This window comes from Schistocerca serialis, chromosome 3 (genome assembly GCF_023864345.2).
Source record: "Schistocerca serialis cubense isolate TAMUIC-IGC-003099 chromosome 3, iqSchSeri2.2, whole genome shotgun sequence".
Classification (NCBI taxonomy): Eukaryota; Metazoa; Arthropoda; class Insecta; order Orthoptera; family Acrididae; genus Schistocerca; species Schistocerca serialis.
Genome location: NC_064640.1, coordinates 576,054,570 through 576,079,436, shown reverse-complemented (window position 1 = coordinate 576,079,436; position 24,867 = coordinate 576,054,570). Strand labels below are relative to the sequence as shown.

General features: G+C 39.0%; 1 protein-coding gene across 1 annotated transcript in view; it reads right to left on the bottom strand.

The window, feature by feature from the left end:
• LOC126470466 (zinc finger FYVE domain-containing protein 26) overlaps positions 1-24,867 on the bottom strand; it is a 370,429-nt gene that overhangs the window by 170,066 nt on the left and 175,496 nt on the right. The window contains exon 19 of the mRNA XM_050098326.1: positions 7,317-7,853. Within this exon, the coding sequence (XP_049954283.1) occupies positions 7,317-7,853 (537 nt within the window). The remainder of the gene's footprint in view (positions 1-7,316; positions 7,854-24,867) is intronic.

Genomic DNA, 24,867 nt, shown 5'->3' with positions numbered 1-24,867 from the left:
GTTTGTATTTTGGTTTCCAGACTATCTGATGATGGGTACCTCCGGAAATCCATCATATAAAGTCATTGGTTTTTTAACTAGTGTCATTTCATCTAGTGACCAATTCAGCAATTTTTCATCACTCATATTAATTTACAATATGGTTGCATTCTTCCTGCGTGGCTTTTTGTCACAAGTACAATTTATTTTCAGTTGCTTCTTAGGTAAAATGGAAATGATCATACGGCATAAGGGGCCGAGAGTTCCCAGGCGGGATGCTTCTTAGGTTTTGTAGATTGTTGTACCATACTGCCCTTGAATCTCTAAGACTTAATCATTTGAGTGGCATTGCCATCCTCTGCATTTCCTGGATCACTGCAGTGGCTTTTTTGACACATCACATCAATGTCAAGTCAACCACTGTTACGGGACATAGTTCTAAAGGTAGACCTACAAGATCCAATAGTTAAGTTGGATAATACCTTTATTAATAATTTGTCTACAATATGTTAACTGTATCTGTCACACAAAGTATTTAAAGTTATAGTCACTGATTGTTACACCTTTTCCCACTGCCAATGACACTATCTTGCTGCAGGCATTCTGATTGACTAGACGACTAGAGTTAATCAATATCTGAGAATATGCTAGCTCTGTGTTTAACAGTAAATATAAATTTTATACCATTAAAACAATTGTAAGCCTAATTCCTGTATTATGTCTCACAGCTCTATCCACCTTTTCTATAATTTTTGAAATTTTCTGAGTGGCTGCGATGTATCTCATTCCATTTTGTCTGAGCAATCTTTTATTCATTTACTGGTATCTAGCATGTAACACTGTGGTACTGGTAATCTAAAACTGAAAAGGATTCGTGTATGCATTGTAACAACCTCACTGCAGACAACACTGAGATTCAATATTTTGCCATGTCTATCATACATTTCTCCAGTGTATACCACAGGTCTCTTATTCCCATTGCCAAATTTCTTACTTTTAACTGGATTCTGTCAATGAACGATGGAGCATCATTCAGTCTGATTGTGTTTTCAAATTCGTTATGTCTTTGCAATGGAAAGAGAATTTCTTCTTTTTATGTTTTATTCGACTTCCATTTTTTCTGTCTACATCCACTGTATTTGCTTTTGTTGTTATTTCCATACCCCTTCCTACACAGTTCATTGTCTTCTACTATGCTTATTAATTCATGTAGACATAATGGCAAGATTACACACTTATTTATTCTAAGGTTCATATTGTTTTTCTCTTGTTTACCTGTGATCTGTTCTCTTCTTCCAGAACTGAGAATCCTTCTTCATCAGAGTTGATGGCAGAGCAAGACGATTGTTATTTGGAAATGTAAAACACAAAAAATAGCAGATATCTAAATGCTATCTCTTGTTTACCTGTGATCTGTTCTCATCTTCCAGAACTGAGAATCCTTCTTCATCAGAGTTGATGGCAGAGTAAGACAATTTTTATTTGGAAATGTAAAACACAAAAAATAGCAGATATCTAAATGCTATAATGGGTGGTTCCTCTGACAAAGAAAGTGTCATGACCACCCAAAGGAAAACCTGCAGCCAGGTGACTACCACAAGGTTTGGTGTTCTCGTAAAGATAAGTCAATTTCGATTATAACAACATTTAGTTTCGAACTGATTACATCGTACATAGGTGTATTTGTGTGCTTTTTAAGCATACCATTAAAGGTTTCATTTCTCTTTATGTAATATAGCAGAAAATGCAAAAAGATCGTACAGTGATGTTATAGTCGTATTTTCCATTTACGTTTTGCCGCAGAAAATCTATAGAATTTCATTTAATTGTTCTTCGCTCTCTCCAGCAATTTAACTGTATTGTACCTCCTCATTATCTAACTCACATTTTCGGAAAGTAGCGTAAAGTTTAAGTTGTTGCGTCAGAAACTTGACACTGTTGTTTTTGTTTACATACAGTTGTGTATAGGCCAAGTTTGTGGAATCTTATTTTCGTGTTTATCTGTAATATAACTGACTTATTCTTAATAAACTATTATGTTTATCATGAGTGAAAAGTGCTTGATGAGCTGTAGAATTGTTAGGTTGGGGCTTTGGTGAGATGGGTGCTGTAGTTCCTTCCATGTGAGTGACTGTAGTGACCTGGGAATATAAGGAAGTAAATGAAATTCATCAGTGGTTTTGTAGGTTATGTAGTAGAGATAGGATGATACTACAACAGGAGGGGAAAACTGCCGCCTTTCAGGCTGAGTTAGACATGGCCAGGGGAGATCTTGACAGGTTAAGGAGGGAGAAGGGTAAAGAGAGGTGGGAAGTGGCAACTGGCAACAGGAGGAACAGGCCTAGAACTTTGTCTGACAGCTTTGTGATGAGTTTGGAAAATAGATTTGACATGGTGCTTCAGTTAGAAGCTGGTAAAAAATATGTAAATGTCATGTGACTGGGGCCTCCCATCAGGTAGGCTGTTCGCTGGGTGCAAGTCTTTCGATTTGACGCCACTTCGGCAACTTGCACATAGATGGGGATGAAATGATCATGATTAAGACAACACAACACCCAGTTCCTGAGTGGAGAAAATCTCCGACCCAGCCAGGAATCAAACCCGGGTCCTTAGGATTGACATTCTGTTGCACTGACCACTCAGCTACCGGAAGTGGACAGTTAGAAGCAGCTGGACCTCAAGCAGTTGCAGGTGTAGACAGGGCACAATAAACTTTCAGCAGTAAATTGAAAAGTAAGAATATATTGGTCAACTTTTGCAAGATGAACTAGGATCAGAATACCACGTCACCAATTTTTTTAAACCTAGTGCTGGTCTGGAGCAGGTGACAGAGGCATTAGGATTACTTTGCAAAGATTTCACTAAGGAAGACACCGTGGTTACAGTGGGTGGGCCAGGTAACAGTACTGACAGAGATCCTGGGTACAGTATACAGTGTGACCTGGCAAAGATTACATCAGCATTGAAGCATAATAATGTTGAGTTTGTATCTGTTCTTAAGCACCATGACTGACCTCATTTGAACTCTTCTGTCAGGAAAGTTAATTTGGACTTGGACTGACTGCTTATGTCGGGTGCAGGGTCACACATTGGTGTGGTTCCTGTTGATTTTCTCAATAGGTGGGATTATACTAGGCATAGCCTTCACTTCAACAGGAAAGAAAAGTGTAAACTGACTAGGAAAATAGCAGGAAAGTTAAAGGGGAGAGGCACTGTCATGAGTGATAAAATACCAGTGGTTATGGGGTTCAGAAAAGACCCTTTTTTAGGGTAGAGAGGACAGGAAGAAACCAAGTTTTAAGAGAATTTAGGATTGAGACAAATCTTCAGTATGAGAAAGAAACCAAAAAACATAATTCTAGCTTATTACATCAGCATAAACAGCTGTTGGTTAAGAATTTTCACCAATCAGCAGAAATTCCAACTACACTCAATTTTAACTCAGTCAATGTGGAATGTCAGCTATCTTTATGGCATCAAAATATTTGAGTACTGAGAAATAAAATTAATGAATTAATTATCTGCATAGTTGAATTAGAGTCCCCAAACAAAGGTGACATAATGTGCCTCTGGGAACATCATGTGACCACTGATATGTAACTTTTAAGTGTTACAGGATTTAGGTTAGCATCTCAGTTTTGAGGAGCAGAAATGGAGAACGGAGGAGTTGCCACATTCATTAGGAACTGCCATAAATTTAAGAAAATAGACATTCATAAATTCTACCTAGAACAGGACATGGAAGCATGTGCAACAGAAGGAGAATTTCATAAAAAATCCTTCATAATATTAAGTGAATACTGAGCACCTGCAGGTAACTTTAATCTGTTCATAAACCACCTTGAAGCTGTACTGGCCCATTTAACAACCAAAAACAGAGAAATAGTGGTTGCTGGTGACTTCAATGTAGATTTCCTTAAAGACTCTCCCAATAAGAACTTATTTGAGTTAGTAACACTATCATTCAACTCAGTTTCCACTCTAAAGTTCCCAACTAGGGCAGCCAACTGCTCACAAACAGTCATTGATAATATCTTTATAGAAAAGTCCAATGAACAAAATTATATTACAAAACCAATAGTCAATGGCCTCTCAGACCATGACACGCAGTTTCTTCTGTTAAATGTTAATACTGAACAGGACATAAAATCTGTTAAATCTTAACTCAAGAGGGTAATCACAATAAGCCAAAAATTGATTATTTTAGGACACTCCTCAGAGAAACTCACTTAAGTGATGTGTACAGTGCTCATGGCATGAATGAAAAATATGACACTTTTGCTAATAAAGTGATTACCTTATTTGAACACTGTGTTCCCCCAAAACTACCCAAAGTTAGTGCAAAGTCTACAAAGAAGCCATGGATTACTCAAGGAATAGAGGTATCTTGTAAAACAAAGGGAAAACTGCATCTGTCAATCCAAAACAGTTCTGATGTTGATGCTATAGCACATTACAAGAAATACTGCATAATATTAAAGACTGTAATACGGACATCAAAACAAATATATTAAATGGAAAAGATAGTCATATTAGATAACAAACTAAAGACAATATGGGATACAGGGAAGGAGGAGGCCGGTAGAACCAGACATGAAGAGGGACAAATAGCATTTAGAGTAAATGATACATTGGTGACAGACATGTATAGTGTTGTAGAAATTTTTGACAAACATTTTATAACTGTTACTGAAAGATGGGGTTGTCAGGTTCTGTAGATGCTGCCATGGGATACCTCAGACCAGACATTTCAAGTAACTTCCATAATATGAATCTGACCCTCACTACCCCAGCAGAAGTAATGTCCATCATAAAATCTTTAAAATCAAAAACATCTAGTGGGTATGATGAAATATCAACAGAGTTAATTAAAGAATGTGATTCTGAGTTAAGGAACATATTAAGCTATCTGTGTAGCCAGTCATTTATCAGTGGAATATTTCCTGAATGGTTGAAATATGCTGAAGTTAAGCCACTGTTTGAGAAGGGAGATAAAGAAATAGCATCAAATTTCCATCCAATCTCACTTTTGCCAGCATTCTAAAAAAATTTAGAAAAGGTAATGTACAATCAGCTCTATAACCATATTATCACAAATAACATACTTTCAAAGTTGGAGTTCAGATTTCTAAAGGGTTCTGATACTGAGAAGGCTATCTACACCTACAGTGAAAATGTACTTAATTCATTAGACAAAAAATTGCAGGCGACTGGTGTACTTTGTGATCTGCCAAAGGCATTTGACTGTGTAAATCACAATATCCTTTTAAGTAAATTAGAATATTATGGTGTAACAGGAAATGCTGCAAAATGGTTCAAATATTATATCTCTGGCAAGAAACAAAGAGTGTTATTAGGAAAGAGACATGTATTAAGCTGTCAGGCATCACCCAACTGGGAACTAATTACATGTGGGGTCCCATAAGGTTCCATCTTAGGGCCCTCACTTTTTCTTGTGTATACCAATGATCTTTCCTCAGTAACATTACCAGATGCCAAGTTTGTTTTGTTTGCCGATGATACAAACATTGCAATAAATAGCAAATCAAGTGTAGTCTTAGACAGATCGGCTAATAAAATATTTGTGGACACTAATCACTGGTTCCTAGCCAATTCTTTGTCACTTAACTTTGAAAAAATGCACTACATGCAGTTCAGAACTAATAAGGGGTCTCCCACAAGTGTATGCCTAACGTATGATGACAAGCAGATAGAAGACATGGACATTGTTAAATTCTTGGGATTACAGCTTGATAATAAATTCAACTGGGAGGAGCACAGCACAGAGCTGCTGAAGTGTCTAAACAAATCTCTATTTGCAATGCAAATTCTGTCAGACATGGGGGATATAAAAATGAAAAATCTGGCATACTGTGCTTACTTTCACTCCATAATGTCACATAGGATTATTTTTTGGGGTATTTCATCAAGCCAAGCTAAAGTTTTCTGGGCACAAAAATGTGCAATAAGAGTTATATGTGGTGTGAACTCAAGAACATCCTGTAGAGGCCTGTTTAGGGAACTAGGGATACTAACTACTGCTTCCCAATATATTTATTCCTTAATGAAATTTGTCATTAAAAATATATAACTTTTTCAAACCAACAGCTCAGTTCATGGAATCAATATGAGAAATAAGAATAATCTTCACAAGGATTTAAAGTCACTTACTCTTGTACAAAAAGGTGTGTATTATTCAGAAAGACACATTTTCAATAACTTTCCAGCAGCCATAAAAAGCATAACAACCAATGAAATTCAGTTTAAGAGAAGCCTAAAGGATTTATTGGTGGCCAGCTCCTCCTGCTACACAGATGAATTTCTCAGTAGAACCAACTGATTGGTGTGTGTGTGAGTGTGTGTGTGTGTGTGTGTGTGTGTGTGTGTGTGTGTGTGTGTGTGTGTAATCTAACTTCTCCACCATTTCAGTGCAATAATGTGTTCATTGTAAATAAGTATTGTAGTAGTTCTATTATACGTTTATTAGTATTTTAAACATAGCTGCACAACAGCAACGGTTCAACGTAATAAAATTATAAACAGCCAACCAGTTGCAATGGATAAAGAATTCTTTGCCTAGGTTTCAACAAATTTAAATTTGTCTTCTTCAGAAGGTGGCAATTTTACATTAGTATGGACTGATGTATCATCGTCGTTTTTACAAATATCTGCATAGATCCATTTGTCAAAATTAAAATATAGCCCTAAAAATAGGGTTTGTCACATAAATATAAATTAGTACATGGATGTTGCAGAGCTCACAACCGACTGAAGAGTGAGAGTGAGAAAGAGGGAGGGTGGGAGGGTGAGAGGGAGAGAGGGGGGGAGAGAGAGAGAGAGAGAGAGAGAGAGAGAGAGAGAGAGAGAGAGAGAGAGAGAGAGAGAGAGGGAGAGAGGGAGAGAGGGGGAGAGAGAGAGAGAGAGAGAGAGAGAGAGAGAGAGAGAGAGAGAGAGAGAGAGAGAGAGAGAGAGTCCTGCAAATTGATAACGACGGAAGAAGGGATCAATGGACTTCATAGCAAAGTTGAAAGAGCTTCACCAAAATGACTTATGGAAATCGTGGCAAACCTAAAACATGCTGGTAAGTTTAGGATTTGCCCCATCACTGCTCCCAAATATATATACTGTGTGCAACATCACAAATGGTCAGAAAATGGTCTAAATATATTTAGAGTATCGTGAAATAAAGTGATATCAGGAAAAACCATGATGGAAATTTCTGACTGGACATGTATTTAAAATATGTTTAAAAAATATGTGAAACTAAATAACTAGTAGAGTAACATCCAGTGGCTAAATACAAATATATGTTAATAGTCAATTATAAATCAACTTACCTGATGAAAGTAATTTTGAAGAGAGTTCAAATAAAACCATATCTCTAAATAATTGAAGCTTTGGATCATTGTGCATAAGAGAATCTGGCAAACAAAACAGGACAGTAGCACACTGAGTCCAGTTTCTACCTCTCTGTAGATAATGAAAATATTCCCACAACACTTCTGGCTTAATCACAGATGACAGAGCAGTTAAAACAGGACTGCTATTAAACAGTGGCTGCAGCACTCCTATCCATTCACTTTGGAATAAGTTCTTCAGGCTCTTTGTTCTAGCACTAATGCTTTGATGTGAAGAGGTTTCAAACACAAGTTCTTTCTCTTCTTCAACTTCTTTATGTAATTTATCCACAATTACTGCCAGTAACCAGCAATGACGTTCCAAAAACTGTAACACTGTGTCAGTAACAGCTTGTTTTCTACAACTATTTTCCTCAGATTGAGAACTGGAGTCCAGCACCTCCTCTGCATTTGTAGTACTGAGGTATTCAAATCTGATACCAAAAATATAATCAGGTTGACTGCAGCTCACACAATCTAAGTAACAATGGAGAAACAAAAAATTATACTTCTATTTTCATTAGCAATAAATATGGTGGTGGTGGTGGTGGTGGTGGTGGTGGTGGTGGTGGTGATGAAGATGATCATGATGATAATAAATAATAATAATAATAATAATAATAATAATAATAATAATAATAATAACAATAACAACAATAATAATTCTAAACCAATTACAAATAAAGGAAAAAGTCCACTTCCAAGAATTACAAATGGTAGCAGATAAGAAATACATATGAAATCACAATGCAAAAACTTCTCTATCTTGAGGTCACACCTTCCAGACAAAATGAAAAGGAAGGAAGAGAGAGGTGTTCAAGGTGGTGAGACCAATATGGAGAAGTGATGTACATACCTTGAGCCAGGACATATGTATTTGATGTTGTCCCCAATAAATATTTTTATGTATTTTTACTCTGTTTGAATTTTTATTGCATAAAAGTGAAAATATACTAGAATTTCATATAACTATATTTCCCATAGTACTCGAACAATGGAAAATCAAGGATGGAATAATGACAATGCTATGAAAAGGACAGAAGTTGAGTCGCAGACACGCACAACAAAAAGACTGCTACACGTTTGAGCTTTTGGTCAAAAAGCCCTTTCCTAAAGTAGAAATCACACACACATTCACTCAAGTACAACTCTCACACACACATGTGTGTGTGTGTGTGTGTGTGTGTGTGTGTGTGTGTGTGTGTGTGTGTGTGTGTGTTTTCTACTTTAGAAGAAGGCCTTTTACCAGCATTGTGGTAGATCAACAGACACTAATTATTTTAGAGAATTTATGATTATTTCAAATTGAAGGCAGATAAAAAATATGTATGGAAGGAGACCTGTACAGAATTACAAAAGCTGCCCAGGATTTCCTAACGAGGGGGAGACAACAAACAGGAAGGGGGTGACAAATTATTATTACATTGCACTGTAAGTCACTTGTCTTGCAAAAAATTAAAATGGTAATAGTGTAGGGGACAGTCAACAACAAGACCTAAGAAGCCAGAAAAAACTGAGATAAGACACAGGGGCCCATTAAGCATGACTGATCTAAGAGAAATGATAGGAATATCAGCACACATTTAAATTGTGTTAACATTGGGAACAGTCACATATTTTCAAGGGAGATCCTAGTAACATTTGGAGAAAAATTCCAAATAATTCTCATGATGAAGGAAACACCAAGATCCTTAGAACTGTGGTGACAAGTGTGAACTGCAGCAGAATATTCTCCATTACTAGCATAAATTAACTATCTACACTGCTACCCATTTAAGTTAAAACAAGATGAAGACAATACACAACAAATATCAAATTGGTATACAGTGTACAAAATAAAGGTACACGCAAATAAAAAATATGTAACTGCCAAACCATGTAGGATTAACGTCATCCACATTATGCATATGAGGAAATACTATGCAGTGAGTTACCCGTTCAGAAACTGAGTTTGAATTATGGTTGCATGTGATAATATCATATTATTTCTCAAGTAAGAAGGAGAAATGCCTACCAGCACACATCTAAATTCCACACTGGCAGGATCATTGTCGTTAAACACTGTGGCACCTCTTTCTGCGGCACTGCTACTTGTGTTACTAACCATCCCTTGACTGTGATCCAAATATGGATTGATGGGTTCAGGAGAGTCGTACTCAATGCCATTCAGGATCTCAACAGACCTATGCAACTAGCATCTGAGAAGACAGACATATAGTTTGCTCAACCATACAGGTTCATATAGTCATGTCACATACCTTGAGTTAAGAAATGGTCTTGTTTGCAGCAGGAGAAGTATGCACATGGACAGTGCAATGACAGCTAGAGCATTAAGGACTGTCAGCATGATGACCGTTATTCCAGAGGGAGGCACAATGATAACACTGGACTGGCAACATGGCACCTTTTCCAATGGGTCTTGGTTTTGTATACTTCATCATGATGGTTGTATATATGTGTGGAGGCTCCAAGGTAAATGGGCATTGTTGTTATGCAGTAGCGAAGGATCATGCTGACATTCATTACCAAGAGATCTTACTGAACAGCCTAGAAATTTCTGGTTCTTTGTAAAATCACAGAGTGGGTCAGATTCAGTTACTTGTTGACAAGTATGGTCTGACAGTAAAAGAAAATCTAAGAAAATCTGAAGTTTTAAATTTCCTGTTCAAAAAATCATTCAACAAGGAGCAGCATATAGACATAACATCATTCGACCACATCACAAGCTCCCATATGGAGAACACAAAATAAGCATCCCTTGGGTTGAAAAGCAGCTTAAATAGTTGAAAATAAATAAGTCACCAGTTCCAGATGAAATTCCATTTCAGTTTTACAGATAGTATTCTTTGGCATTGGCCCCATACTTAGCTTGCATTTATCAGAAATCTGGAAAAAAGTGCAGGTGATTATCGTACTTCATAAGGGTAAAAGAATGGACCTGCATAGTTACACAGCAATATCTTTAAAATCAAAATGCTGCAGGATTCTTGGCATATTCTAAGCTCAAATACGAGGGTCATCCACAAAGTGCGTTCCGTTTCTATTTCTATTCATGGCAGTCCTACGATCGAAGTTCTGAGCATGCGCAGCAGTTACTCTGACTCTAGGAGAAGACATGTAAGTCATTTTCAGATCGCTGCTGCCGATGTGTGCTTCTTTATAACGTCAGCCGTAATTGAAAATGCCACCTCGTGTCAAATCAGATCTGTGATTTGTTTTCTAAATGCAAAGAAAGTTAAACCAAAGGAAATTCATTGGCAAATCTGCGAGGTTTATGGACAAAATGCTATGAGAGATTCAAGGGTTAGAAGATGGGTCAGACTGTTCAATGAAGGACGTGATCAAGTGCACGATGAAGAACAAAGTGGACACCCGTCTGTGGTTACTGATGAACTGGTTCACACACTTGAAGAGAAGATTAAGCACAACTGTAAGTTTACATTTAGTGCCCTTGCTATGGAAGTCCCGCAAATCTCACAATCACTAATTCATGAAATTGTTACTGAAAAACTGAAATTTCGAAAACTTTGCTCAAGCTGGTTACCCAAAATTGTTACTCAACAACAGAATAAACAACAGATGGGCAGTGAACTACAATGAAGAAGGAGATGGTTTTCTTTCTCAGATAGTCACGGGGGATGAAACTTGGGTATTGTACGACACCCCTGAAACAAAACGGCAATCAATGGAAAGGAGGCACACTTCATCCCCAACAAAGGTTAAGCCTAAGCAAATCTTGACACCTCAAAAAGTCATGTGCACCATTTCTTGGGACAGAAAAGGCATTTTGCTGATTGATTTCTTATCAAAAGGCCAAACAATCAATGCACATGGTTACTGCGAGACCATTAAGAAATTGTGCCGCACAATACAGAACAAGTGCTGAGGATTACTGTCAAAAGGTGTTGTTTTTTTCCACGATAATGCCCGACCTCAAACGGCGAATGTGACGAAACAACTCTTACAGGAATTTCACTGGGATGCATTTGATCATCCTCCGTACAACCCGAACCTCACTCCTAGCGACTTTCATCTCTTCTTACATCTAAAATCTGTCCTTGGTGGTCAACACTTCAACGATGATGATGAGCTGAAAGATCATGTTACCACATGGTTAAATACACAGGCAGAAACTATGTATGAAGAAGGAATACAAAAACTTGTGCCACGCTATGACAAGTGCGTACAAAATTTCAGAAGCTATGTAGAAAAGTCATTTAACAGTTGTAGATTTTTGTAAAGTAAATATTTTTTTCTGTATCTGTACATGTTTGTTTTATATAACCAAACAGAACTTACTTTATGGACATACCTCATATAATAAATTTCCTAGAGAGGGAAAAGTTTCTATCCACAAATCAACACAGATTTAGAAAGCATCATGGATGCAAAACTCAAGCTTTCCCATTTCACACACAGTATCCTGTGAAGCATGGATGAGCGGCAACAGACAGATCCCATGTTCTCAGATTCCTGGAAAGTGTCTGACATGGTGCCCCACTGCAGGCTGTTAATGGATGGCTGAGCATATGGAATAGGCTCCCAAACATGTGGGTGTCCTCATGTTGTTTTAAGTAATAGAACTTAGTACACTGTCCTGGAGGGCAGTATTTGTTGTGTTGGCAGAAGAGCCAACACCGTGTTACTAGAGGAGGCCCAAATACATGCGTTTTAGCTCGTGCAGGCTGGCGTGAAGAGGGGGAAGAACTATACTGACATGAGGTCTGGAACATGACAAGGAATGAGAATTCAGAAAGCAGACCTAATTAGTTTCATATTTAACTTTAATCCATTAATGATGAACGTCGCTCCTGATGGTACATGATTCACAACATTGTCTGTTCAGAATTCATTCTAATTACTGAATATGGCGCCTTGCTAGGTCGTAGCAAATGACGTAGCTGAAGGCTATGCTAAACTGTCATCTCGGCAAATGAGAGCGTATGTAGTCAGTGAACCATCGCTAGCAAAGTAGGCTGTACAACTGGGCGAGTGCTAGGGAGTCTCTCTAGACTAGACCGGCCGTGTGGCGGCGCTCGGTCTGCAATCACTGATAGTGGCGGCACGAGGGTCCGACGTATACTAACGGACCGTGGCCAATTTAAAGGCTACCACCTAGCAAGTGTGGTGTCTGGCGGTGACACCACAGTATTTATCAGAGATAAGGATAGCATCAGGAGTGCACCATGGAAGTGTGACAGGACCACTATTATTTTCTATATATAGAAATGATCTGCTGAACAGGGTGGGCAGCAATCTGCAATTATTTGCTGACAATGCTGCAGTGTGCAAGAAGGTGTCAAAGTATAGTGACTGTAGGAGGATACAAGATGACTTAGACAAAATTTCTAGTTGATGTGATGAATGACATCTAACTCTAAATGTAAAAAAATGTAAGGAAATGCAGATGAGTAGGTAAAACAAACCTGTATGTTCAGATACAGCATTAGTAGTGTCCTGCTTGACAAAGTCATGTCGATTAAATATCTAAGTGTAACAATGAGAAGAGACATGAAATGGAAAGAGCACATAAGGGTGTTAGTAGGGAAGACAAATGATCAACTTCGGTTTACTGAGAGAATTTTGGGAATGTGTGTTTCATTTGTAAAGGAGACCACATATAGGATGGTAGTGCAACCTATTCTTGAGTACTGCACGAGTGTTTAGGATCCGCACCAGGTCTGCAATCTGCAACTTTTTGCTGATAATGCCGTGGTATAAGGGTGTCATTTTTAAGTGACTGTAGGAGGATACAAGATGGTTTGGATAGAATTTCTCTTTGTGTGATGAATGGCAGATTGCTCTAAATGTGGGAAAATCTAAGTTAATGAAGATGAGCAGGAAAAACAAACCTGTAATGTTCAAATTCAGTATTAGTGATGCATTGCTTGACACAGTCACACCTATTAAATACCTAGACATAATACTGCAAGGTGACATAAAACTGAACAAGTGCATAAGGCTGGTTGTAGGGATGGCAAATTGTCACCTTCAGTTTACTGGGGGAATTCTACAAAAGCCTTTCTCGTCTATAAAGGAGACCATGTACAGAACACTTATGCAACCAATTTTTGAATTTAGGGTCCCCACCAAGTCTGGCTAAAGGAGAATATTGAAACAGTTCGTAAATGTGCTGCTACATTTGTTACCAATAATTTCGGTCAATATGCAAATGTTATGGAAATGCTTCATAAACTCAAACAGGAATCCCTGGGGAGAAGAAGGGTAGCACATTTCCTGATTAACAGTACATGATGTGACTGTTATGATCCTTAATGGCCAAGCAAACAATATGCGTGTTCTCTCAGTTCCTGGGTGAATGGGGACATTGAGATGGCATGGTACTGGGTATAGCTTCCCTGACCCCAATAATTCCATACTCACATGACAGTAGTGGGATCCCAATAACGGCAACAGTATTATGGAATGATAAATTGGAGTCCCAATAGGACACAATCCTGCTGCAGTTGAATGCTGACATGTACTGATAGAATTTCTCCTTCTTACATGAGGTGTAACACAATCTTCTCACAAACAAGCAACATTCAAATGTGATGTCTGAATGAGAAACCTGGTGTTTAATCTTTCCTACCTACTTTCTACAGTTGCACTGAAATGCTAATCATTTGCATATTGATGCATGTAGTACACATCATGCTGATTTGACATTTGTTGCAAGCCACTTCACGGTGTTGCAATTATAAAGGTCAGCAGTGTATTTAATATTTTTTATTTGCCATAATTCACCATTATTTTTTCTATTTGTCTGTTTCTTTGAGGCAGTTGATAGATACTTATATTGGCTGCAATGGGATCCTGGTACAAAAAAGGGTATGAGATGACAAAGGGGCCCCATGTCAATGATTCCTAATAAACAAATAAGACTAGCCTAAAAGAGAACTCTCCCCTAAATGTTGTACAAAGTAGTGTAGATTTCATACTCAGTTTCCTTGCTTAGCTAATAAAATGTGCACAACAGTAAGCAGTTGCATGTGTACATTGAAGTAAGTCTATATAGCCACACGAACTGAAGAATTGACTAAATGCTAAAGCCAGTCCAAAACATGCTCAAGTTGCATCAGGGAATGATGGTTTTCCTATATATTACAACAAAGTAATAATAATGCCAGAACAGGGTTGGGGAAGCTGAACTGAGCAAAATATTACAGTTAACCACAGGTTTGACATGCACTGTTGTGATGCTACAGCTATAAAACAAGAGCTAATTGGAGAAGAGCATGTGGAAATGTACGCATTTAAGTTAAAATGCCCCAGTTAATATCTATTGTGGTAGAAAGTGCAATAACTAACTAAAGTATCTGGAGATAATAGTTTCTGCTGAGCAGTGAAAGTTATGCAAATTTTAATTTCCTATCTGTGGCTGGGTAAGTTAGGAATGAGTTTTCTATTATGCTGATTGGGTAAAGCTTTAATAATCAGATATGCTAAAAGAATCACAATGTCATCAGCTTGTTAAGACAATATGTTGTACTGCAGAAAAGCACTGCAGTAAGAAAGACAGCATCAGGTGCTGAAGGGAGCAGTGTTACTAATAATGAAACCTAAGGCTACATGTTTTGCTTTTGGATACAGTATGGTGAGATGAATGAACTTTTATTGAAACAAGTAAACTAAATTAGTAAAGATGAACTAGGAAAACAGAAATTAGATTTTAGATTCATTTTATTTCTCTCAAATCACTTTCCTTTTTACAGCAAATGCTTGACATTTGTGCCTACAGCACTGCTACAAAGGTTGAAGAAAAGTTTCGTGTACCCTTCCAAAAATGTGTGACATGTTGCAAATGACTGCTGTGGCCTCAAAAATTCTTGCAACCATCTCTTGACAGGTGTTGCCTGGTGTTTGGCAGACGTGATCTTTCATAAAAACTCACACAAATAAGTTCAGTGGTGTTGAATCAGGTGATACTGGAGGTACCTCCCGAGGACCACCATGCCCAACACACCTCCGCCCAAACACTTTATTCAAATTTTACCCAGCTGCCAGATTGGGATGCAGTGAAGCACCAGGAAGTTGGAACAACATCCTTCAGCATATGTGGAGAGTAATGTATTGTAACAGTACATGCAATTCCACTTGCAAAAATTCTGTCTATTTAACTGAGGAAGTGCAATGAAAGGGTCACTCAAGTTGTCACCAACAATACCTGCCCAGACATTCACCAAAACCTTTTATGGTGACCACATTCTTGAATGTAATGGGGATTTTCATATGGCCATCAGTGATGGTTGTGGGCATTAATGGCTGCTTCCCTAGCAAAAATTGTCATCTATAAACTGGATGAAGCAGAGAAAATTCATATTGTTAGGATGCTGGCACTGCTTTAATGTACAGTCAGAAGAATTTGCTTGCTTTGGATAATGATACGTTTCAAGTTTGGATCTTCTGTGCATGCTAAGGGTGTAAAATAATTTCCTTTGGGCTTTCCAAAGAAGCAGATGAGTATGACATTGAATGTGTGAGCTGTTTCTCTGACACTTGTTGAAGGGGTAGTTTCAAAAGGTAGGAGTACCTCTTCACAAAATTCCAGAGTACTCACTATTTTTCACCACACTGTATCAGTCTTTCTGTGTGAGAGCATGCTTGTTTCTCTCAAATGGCAGTCCACAGAGTAAAGCTGTTGACAACTGCTAGACTTTTGTTAGGAAAATATTTGATGTGCAATCTTCTCCCATCCACAGATCTGCAGCCTGATGCTCTATAAGCAATGTGAAAGTCAGCTAGTTTGTCATTTGTGTACCTGTCCATTCTGGTGCACTACAGGAAACAGCAACAGGTGTAGTGGATCTCAGCAATCACAGCATGACACAGCACCACATTAGTTTGACAAAACTGCACTGCTAACTGCACACAAACATCTTTGCTTACTGGAGAAACTGTCACATGTTCATTGATGATTGGCTGTTGTTTTATGGCTGCCATTCCACAATGGTGCATTTTTGACTTATGATTACTTGGAAAAATTTGTGCAATTTGACATCCTCCACCTTGGTCTGACCTTACTGTTGTTATGGTATTCAGTGCAATGAGTGGTTTGAAACAGCTCTCTGTGCTAATCTATCTTGTCAAAGTCTCTTCATGTCTGCTTAATTACTGCAACCTACACACCCTGGATCTGCTTACTGTCGATAATTCTCAGTTTCCCTCTAAAATTTTTACCCCTACTACTCTTTTCTGCATTATGGTCTATTTCTTGAAGTCACCAGATGTGTCCTATCAACAAATAATATCTTTTAGTCAGTTTGTGTCATAATTTTTTACCCGATTTGATTTAGTATCTTTTTATTAGTTACCTAATCTATTTATCTAATTCTTAGAATTCTTCTCTAGTATCACATTTCAAAAGCTTCTATTCTTTTCTTAGCATCCACATTTCACTTCATCACCTTCAGAGAATATTTCTTTAAATTCAAGTTTATATTCGATGTCAACAAATTCCTGTTTTTCTAAAATGCTTTTCATCCTCTCAACAATCTGCAAGTCATACATTTTCTATTTCAATCACCATCAGTTATTTTGCTGCCCATACAGCAATACTCATCTACTACATCTAATGTCTCTTTATTTAATCTAACATCCCTCAGCATCATCTGATTTTATTTGACTACATTGCATCATCCTAGTTTTACTTATATGAAGATGGCATTTGTTCTTTCGGACATGTCCGAAAGAACAGGTGCCATTGGTGACCATGCAGCTCTCTAGAATGAAATTACAATTAAATCAATATCATTAGCTGCTGACAGCCGTTGATATACATCAACGGGGACAGTTGCAAATGTGTGCCCCAACTGGGACTCGAACCCGGGACCGCCTGCTTACATGGCAGACGCTCTATCCATCTGAGCCACCGAGGGCACAGAGGATAGTGCGACTGCAAGGACTTATCACTGGCACGCTCCCCGTGAGACCCACATTCTCAGCTTATTGTCCACACACTACATGCGTAGTGCCCCCATCACTCACGGCAGACAATCCACCGAGTCCCATAAGAGTTCAGTCAATTTGTGTGCATCCACACTGAAGAAGGTCATCAGCCGGTTAGCCTTAACAATATGTAAGCAGGGGATCCTGGGTTCGAGTCCCGGTCGAGGCACACATTTTAAACTGTCCCCGTTGATGTATATCAGTGCCCGTTCGGACATGTCCGAAAGAACAGATGCGATCTTCATATTGTTAAGGCTAACCAGCTGCTGAGCTTCTTCAGTGCACATGCACACAAATTGCCTTAACTCTTACAAGACTTAGTGGAGTGTCTTCAGCGAGTAATGGGTGTAATGGCAGGGGCACTACGAATGTAGTGTGTGGACTATAAGTCGAGAATCTGGGTCTCACAGGGAGCGTGCCGGCGATAAGTTCCTGCAGTAGCACTATCCTCTGTGCCCTCAGTGACTCAGATGGATAGAGCGTCTGCCATGAAAGCAGGAGACCCCAGGTTCGAGTCCTGGTTGGGGCACACATTTTCAACTGTCCCCGTTGATGTATACCAATGCCTGTCAGCAGCTAATGGTAATGATTCAATTGTAATTTTAGTTTTACTTAGTTGATGTTAATTTGTTAACCTCTTTTCATGACATTACCCATTCCACTCAACTTCTCTTCAAAGTCCTTTGCCACCTCTGACAGGGTTACAATGACACTGGCAAACCTCAAAGTTTTAATTTCTATCCCCTGAACATTCATTTTATTTCTAAATTTTTCCATGGTTTCCTTCACTGTTTCCTCAATGTATAGACTGAATAAAAAAGTTTTAATTTCTATCCTCTGAACATTCATTTTATTTCCAAATTTCTCCATGGTTTCCTTCACTATTTCCTCAAGGTATAGCCTGAATAACATTGTGGATATGCTGCAACCACATCTCCCTCCCTTCTCAACTACTGATTCTCCTTCATGTCCTTTAGCCCTTCTAATTGTAGACTGTTTTCTATACAAGTTGTTGATAACTTATCTCCCTGTATTTTTTTCCTATAACCTTCAGCATTTCTAGGCTTCTATTCCAGTCAACACTGCACAAGTTTCCTCTAAATCTTTAAATGCTATAAATATAGGTTCCTCTATCTTCAATCTATCTACTAAGCTATGACGTAATTTCAGTTTTGCCTTGCATGTTCCTACATTCTTCCAGAACCCAAATTGATCTTCTCCCAAGTCAGTCTCTCTCAGTTTTTTCCATTCTTTTGCACATAACGTGTGACAGTGTTCTACAACCATGATTTATTAAACTGATGGTACAGTAGTTTTCAGTGTGTGTGTCTCCTGAGGATCTCAATAATTCTGAGAGAATACACTGTTCTATCATCCATTGTTTTCCTCTGTCACATAGACTGACAGGCTAAAGCCTGTTATATACCACTCATATTCAGTCAAAGAAACAACCCTGTGACAATTTTGAACAAAAAAATGTATGACAATATTTGAGAAGTGCAAAATAAGCTTCTTGGGTGGTGGTGGTGGTGGTGGTGGTGGTGGTGGAGGTGGCTCTTCCTTATCCTTTTCATCAGTATGTCAAGCCAACAGTGCCATGAAGCAAAGTCAGAGGAGAACAGAATTTTTAGTGCCCAAACTCCAACTTTACCATGACTCACTAACATAACATCCCACACACAGAAATAAAGGTAGAATTATTTTGCACTTCTCAAATATTGTCATACATTTTTTTGTTCAAAATTGTCACAGGGTTGTTTCTTTGACTGAATATGAGTGGTATATAACTTGTCCTCTCACATCAGGAGGAACTTGCATTAGCACAACTCTTAAGCAGATGATATTTACTTATTGTCTGCAGCTTGTGGTCTTACAGTAGCGTTCTCGCTTCCCGTGCATGGCATCCTGAGTTCAATTCCTGGTGGGATCAGGGATTTTCCCTGCCTCGAGATGACTGGGTTTTGTGTCAACTTCATCATCATCATTCATCCCCATTACGGTTGGAGGAAGGCAATGGCAAACCACCTCCGCTAGGACCTTGCCTAGTACGGCGGTGCGGGTTTCCCGCATCGTCACCTATGCTCCTCGGAGTATGGGGCTTCATCATCATCATTTACTTATTATAATAGATAACATCACAAATAGCCCCAGAACTCATATATACTGAATATAGCTTTACAGCTTGCTGTCAACCACCTATAAAATTTTAAAAAATCAATGATTCCTAGAATATGTGCAGATCCAAAACCTACAGACTTAAAAATGATCAGAACAATTTACCTGCTTAGTACGGAAGACAGTAAACCATGTGTGACCAACTACAGGTCCAAATCTGCATCAGTATGGCTCCAGAAAGACAGTACCTACTGGCAATGTGATGAAACATGGAATCTCAGTAGTAGGAAAAAGCACTGTACAATGTGAAACAGCAGTTTTATTTGACAGCATAAGTGCCTTTAATAACCTGTGATGTCCAGAGATGCTGGCATGCCTCATATAATTCCAGGTACATCAAATATTGTACCAAAACTTTACATACATTCAGAGTGGAAGTTCGGCATGTAGGAAATCTCAGAATGGTTTAAAAAATGGATACCTGTAAAGTTCTGTCTGACACTGATCTTATGGGATACAGTTGCTGAACCCCTTCTACATATAATGGAGAGAGACAAACATGCTGGTATGATTGTGGCCTATTCAGATGACATGTTAGTATTGGTTATGGCCATGTTAGATACGCAAGCATAGTTAAGGAGTGTGGTTAATAGTATGTTCGAGCAGATTAATTGATGGTGTGAACAGAACAAACTAATGATTGCCAGCAACAAAATGTTATATTTAATGGAGACAGATACACAAAGAAATCTATCACCAGATACCTATGCCCACATTAACAAATGACTAACTCTTAATGGAAACATTTGAATAGTCACAGACATTACTGGGAAAGTGCTATAAAGGCTGCCTACAGTAAACACTGTTGAGTACAATGTACCACTAGATATAATAAGAACATACATCTGTGTGCCAGCACAAGTAGACTAACTGTCATGACTAACAGAATCATTATCTGATGTTCTTGAGCTGCACTCAACAAATATTACTCCCCACCCCTATACAAAGCTACACCTTATTGGAAAATGAGAGGAAGAAAAGACAAAGCAAATGGAAGTAACTGGAGTAAACACTAAAAACAAGTGCCAAATTAATAAACAGGAGGTCAATGATAAGGGATGTTCTGTGTTCTTTCTCCAAAACATCAAGAAATGGTTGGAAATGAGACACCACCATTCAAACTGAGTCACTGTTCATTTCTTATCCACCCACAGCCCTTATGTCATGCATCTAAACCACATTAACCTCAATCAGAGAGATACTTGCAAGGAGCATGGCTCTCCAAAATGGAAAATCTTGCACTGCAAGACATAAAAGCAGGTAATATGATTCAATGAACACACACTGACTTATCAAGTCATGAAAATACTAAATGGGTTGAGCTGATACATTGATACAGTTTATAGACATCTACACATGATGTGAACAGGAAAAAAAAAGCATGAAAGTCTAGCATGCATAGTCAACAATACTATTGAAACTGGTAATAATAGTGACAGTGGTGTAAATGTTGATGAGGTAACAACATAATTGTAACAGAATCATAATAAATATCAAACATACAGAAAACTCACAGTGAAGCACAACAGATTTACATGTAAAGTAATTTAATTACATATAAGGTGATTCAAAAATACAAGTTGTAAAACTGCTGATTAGGTAATGACAGCAATCCATGAAAAATTTATGACAACCTTTATTTTATACAGTTTAAAAACGTGACCAGTTGTAGAACTGTTGGTTAGTTAATGGTAAACTACAGCATAACTTACATCTACATCTACAAAGATACTCCGCAAGTCATCGGACAGTGCATGGCACAGGGTACCCTGTACCACTACTTGTCACTTCCTTTCCTGTTCAACTCACAAATAGAACAAGGGAAAAATGTCTGTCTGTATGCCTCCAAATGAGCCCTAATTTCTTGTATCTTATCTGTGTGGTCCTTAACAATGTATGCTGGTGGCAGTAGAATCATTTGGTAGTCAGCTTCAAATGCCGGTTCTCTAAATTTTCTCAACACTGTTTCTTGAAAAGAGCATCACCTTCCTTCCAGGGATTCCCATTTGAGTTCTCCATAACACTTAAATGTTGTTCGAACCTACCAGTAACAAATCTAGCAGCCTGCCTCTGAATTGCTTCAATGTCTTCCTTCAATCCAACCTGGTACAGATCCCAAACACTTGAGCAGTGCTCAAGAACATGTGGAATGAGCACCCTATATGCAGTCTCCTTTACAGATGAACCACTCTTTCCTAAAATTCTTCCAATAAACTGAAGTCGGCCATTTTCCTTCCCTACCATAGGTCTCACATGCTCGTTCCACCTCACATTGCTTTGCAACATTAGGCCCAGATATTTAAAGAACTTGATTGTGTCAAGCAGGACACTAGTAACACTGTAACTAATCATTACAGGTTTGATCTTCCTACTCATGTGCATCAACTTACATTTTTCCACATTTAGGGGCTAGCTGCCATTAATCACACTAACTGGAAATTTTGTCTATGTCATCTTGTATCTTCCTACAGTCACTTAACTTCGACACCTTACCATACACCACAGTATCATCAGGAAACAACCACAGATCGAAACTTCCTGGCAGATTAAAACTGTGTGCCGCACCGAGACTCGAACTCGGGACCTTTGCCTCTCGCGGGCAAGTGCTCACCAACTGAGCTACCCAAGCACGACTCACGCCCCGTCCTCACAGCTTTACTTCTGCCAGTACCTCGCCTCCTACCTTCCAAACTTTACAGAACTTCTCCTGGTTCGCAGGAGAGCTTCTGTAAAGTTTGGAAGGTAGGAGGCAAGGTACTGGCAGAAGTAAAGCTGTGAGGACGAGGCGTGAGTCGTGCTTGGGTGGCTCAGTTGGTGTGCACTTGCCCACGAAAGGCAAAGGTCCCGAGTTCGAGTCTCGGTCCGGCACACAGTTTTAAGCTGCCAGGAAGTCTCATATCAACGCACACTCTGCTGCAGAGTGAAAATCTCATTCTGGAAACATCCCCAAGGCTGTGGCTAAGCCATGTCTCTGCAATATCCTTTCTTTCAGGAGTGCTAGTTCTGCAAGGTTTGCAGGAGAGCTTCTGTAAAGTTTGGAAGGTAGGAGGTGAGGTACTGGCAGAAAGAAAGCTGTGAGGATGGGGCATGAGTCGTGCTTGGGTAGCTCAGTTGATAGAGCACTTGCCCGCGAAAGGCAAAGGTCCCGAGTTCGAGTCTCGGTCCAGCACACAGTTTTAATCTGCCAGGAAGTCTCATATCAGTGCACACTCCGCTGCAGAGTGAAAATTTCATTCTGGAACCGCATATTGCTGCCCACCCTGTCAGCCAAATATTTATGCATATACAGTGCAAAAGTGGTACTATCACACTTCCATGGGTCACCTCTGATGATACCCTTGTCTCTGATGAATTACTGGCCATCAAGGAAAACATACTGGGGTTCTATTATTTAAGAAGTCTTTGAGCCACTCACATATCTGTGAAGTTGTTCCAAGTGCTTGTAGCTTTTTTAATAGCCTGCAATGGGATGCCACGTCAAATGCTATCCAGAAATCCAGAAATATGGAATCTGCCTCTTGCCCTTCATCCATAGTTCTCAGTACATCATGTGAGAGAAGAGCAAGCTGGGTTTTGCACAAGCAATGCTATCTAAAACCATGATCATTCATGCAAATAGGCTTCTCAGTCTCAAGAAAGTTCATTATATTCAAACAGAATATGTTCAAGGATTCTGCAGAAAACAGAATTTAGGGATATTGGTCTGTAATTTTGTGAATCCATTCTTTTACCTTTCTTATATACTGGAGTCACCTATATGTTTTCCCAGTTGCTTGGATTTTTGTGCTGGGCAAGAGATTCACAATAAATGCAATCTAGATAGGGGACCAATGTCTTAACTTACTCCTTGTAAAATTGAACTGGGATTCCACTTCCAGACCTGGCGATTTATTTGTTTTCAAACCATTCAGTTGTTTCTCTATGCCAGATATGCTTATTACTACGTCATCCATACGGAAGTCTGTCCACTGGTCAAATGATGGTATGTTTGTAAGATTCTCCTGTGTGAACGATTTCTTGAATGTGATTAAAACTTCAGCTATCATTTTGCTACTTTCAACTGCCACACCAGACTGGTCAACAAGGTATTGAATGAAGCCTTAGAGCCACTCAGCGGTTTTACATATGACCACAGTTTTCTTGAGATCTCGGCCAGGTCTTTTGCTAAGGTGTGACTGTGTTGTTGTTCTACGCTTCACGCCTAGATCTTTTCACACATGCATGAACCTCTACTAACCTTTGCTTCTAATCACTTGTGCACTTCCTTTTGAACCGAGAGTGCCACAGCCTCTGTTTCCACAGCATGTGCCAAATTTTGTTATTAAACCATGGTGGGTCTTTTTCATCCTTTATCCACTTACTAGGCACAAAATGATTTACAGTCTGCTTAAATCTTGCCGATAATTCCTCTACATCCTTCTTATTGGAACCAAGTGATGCCAATTCACTGTCTAAGTAAGATGTTAATAACTGCTTAGCTGTTCTATCTAGCAGAAACTCTCTCCTAGCCTTCTTGACTGACTTATTAACTTTCATAACCATAGTTGCTATTACGACATCATGATCGCTAATCCTAATTTGTAGACTGGCATTGTTGATAAGGTTCAACATATTTGTAGCTACAAGGTCTAAGATATTTCCATCTCATGTGGGCTGCTGAACTAGCTGCTCAAGACAATTGGAGGAGGAGATTAGTGTTTAACGTCCCGTCGACAACGAGATCATTAGAGACGGAGCGCAAGCTCGGGTGAGGGGAGGATGGGGAAGGAAATCAGCTGTGCCCTTTCAAAGGAACCATCCCGGCATTTGCCTGAAGCGATTTAGGGAAATCACGGAAAACCTAAATCAGGATGGCCGGAGACGGGTATGAACCATCGTCCTCCCGAATGCGAGTCCAGTGTGCTAACCACTGCACCGCCTCGCTTGGTTCAAGACAATTTTCAGAAAAAGTGTTCAAAAGTATTTTGCATGACTGTCTGTCGGTATCCCCCACAGTGAATCCATAGACATCCCAGTCTATACTCAGAGCTTAAAGTCGCTTCCATGTAGTATTGCATGATGTGAGTATTTATGCACTATCGACTTTAAACTTTCTTTCAACGACTCTAGAACTGCAGAGCAGAATTTGGTGGCTGGTAAAAACATCCAACGTGATCAGATGACTTTACCATCACACTCAACTTTGACCTCAATAGAGACAACATTTTTGTCAACTGCAAGGAACACTCCCCCTCCTATGGCCTCTCATCTGTTTTTTCAACATACATTCCACAATTTGCTAAATACGTCAGAGCTTTCCACTTCAGGTTTCAGCCAGCTCTCAGTCCCAAGAATAATTTGAGCATGAGAAAATTCCTGGAGGGCATAA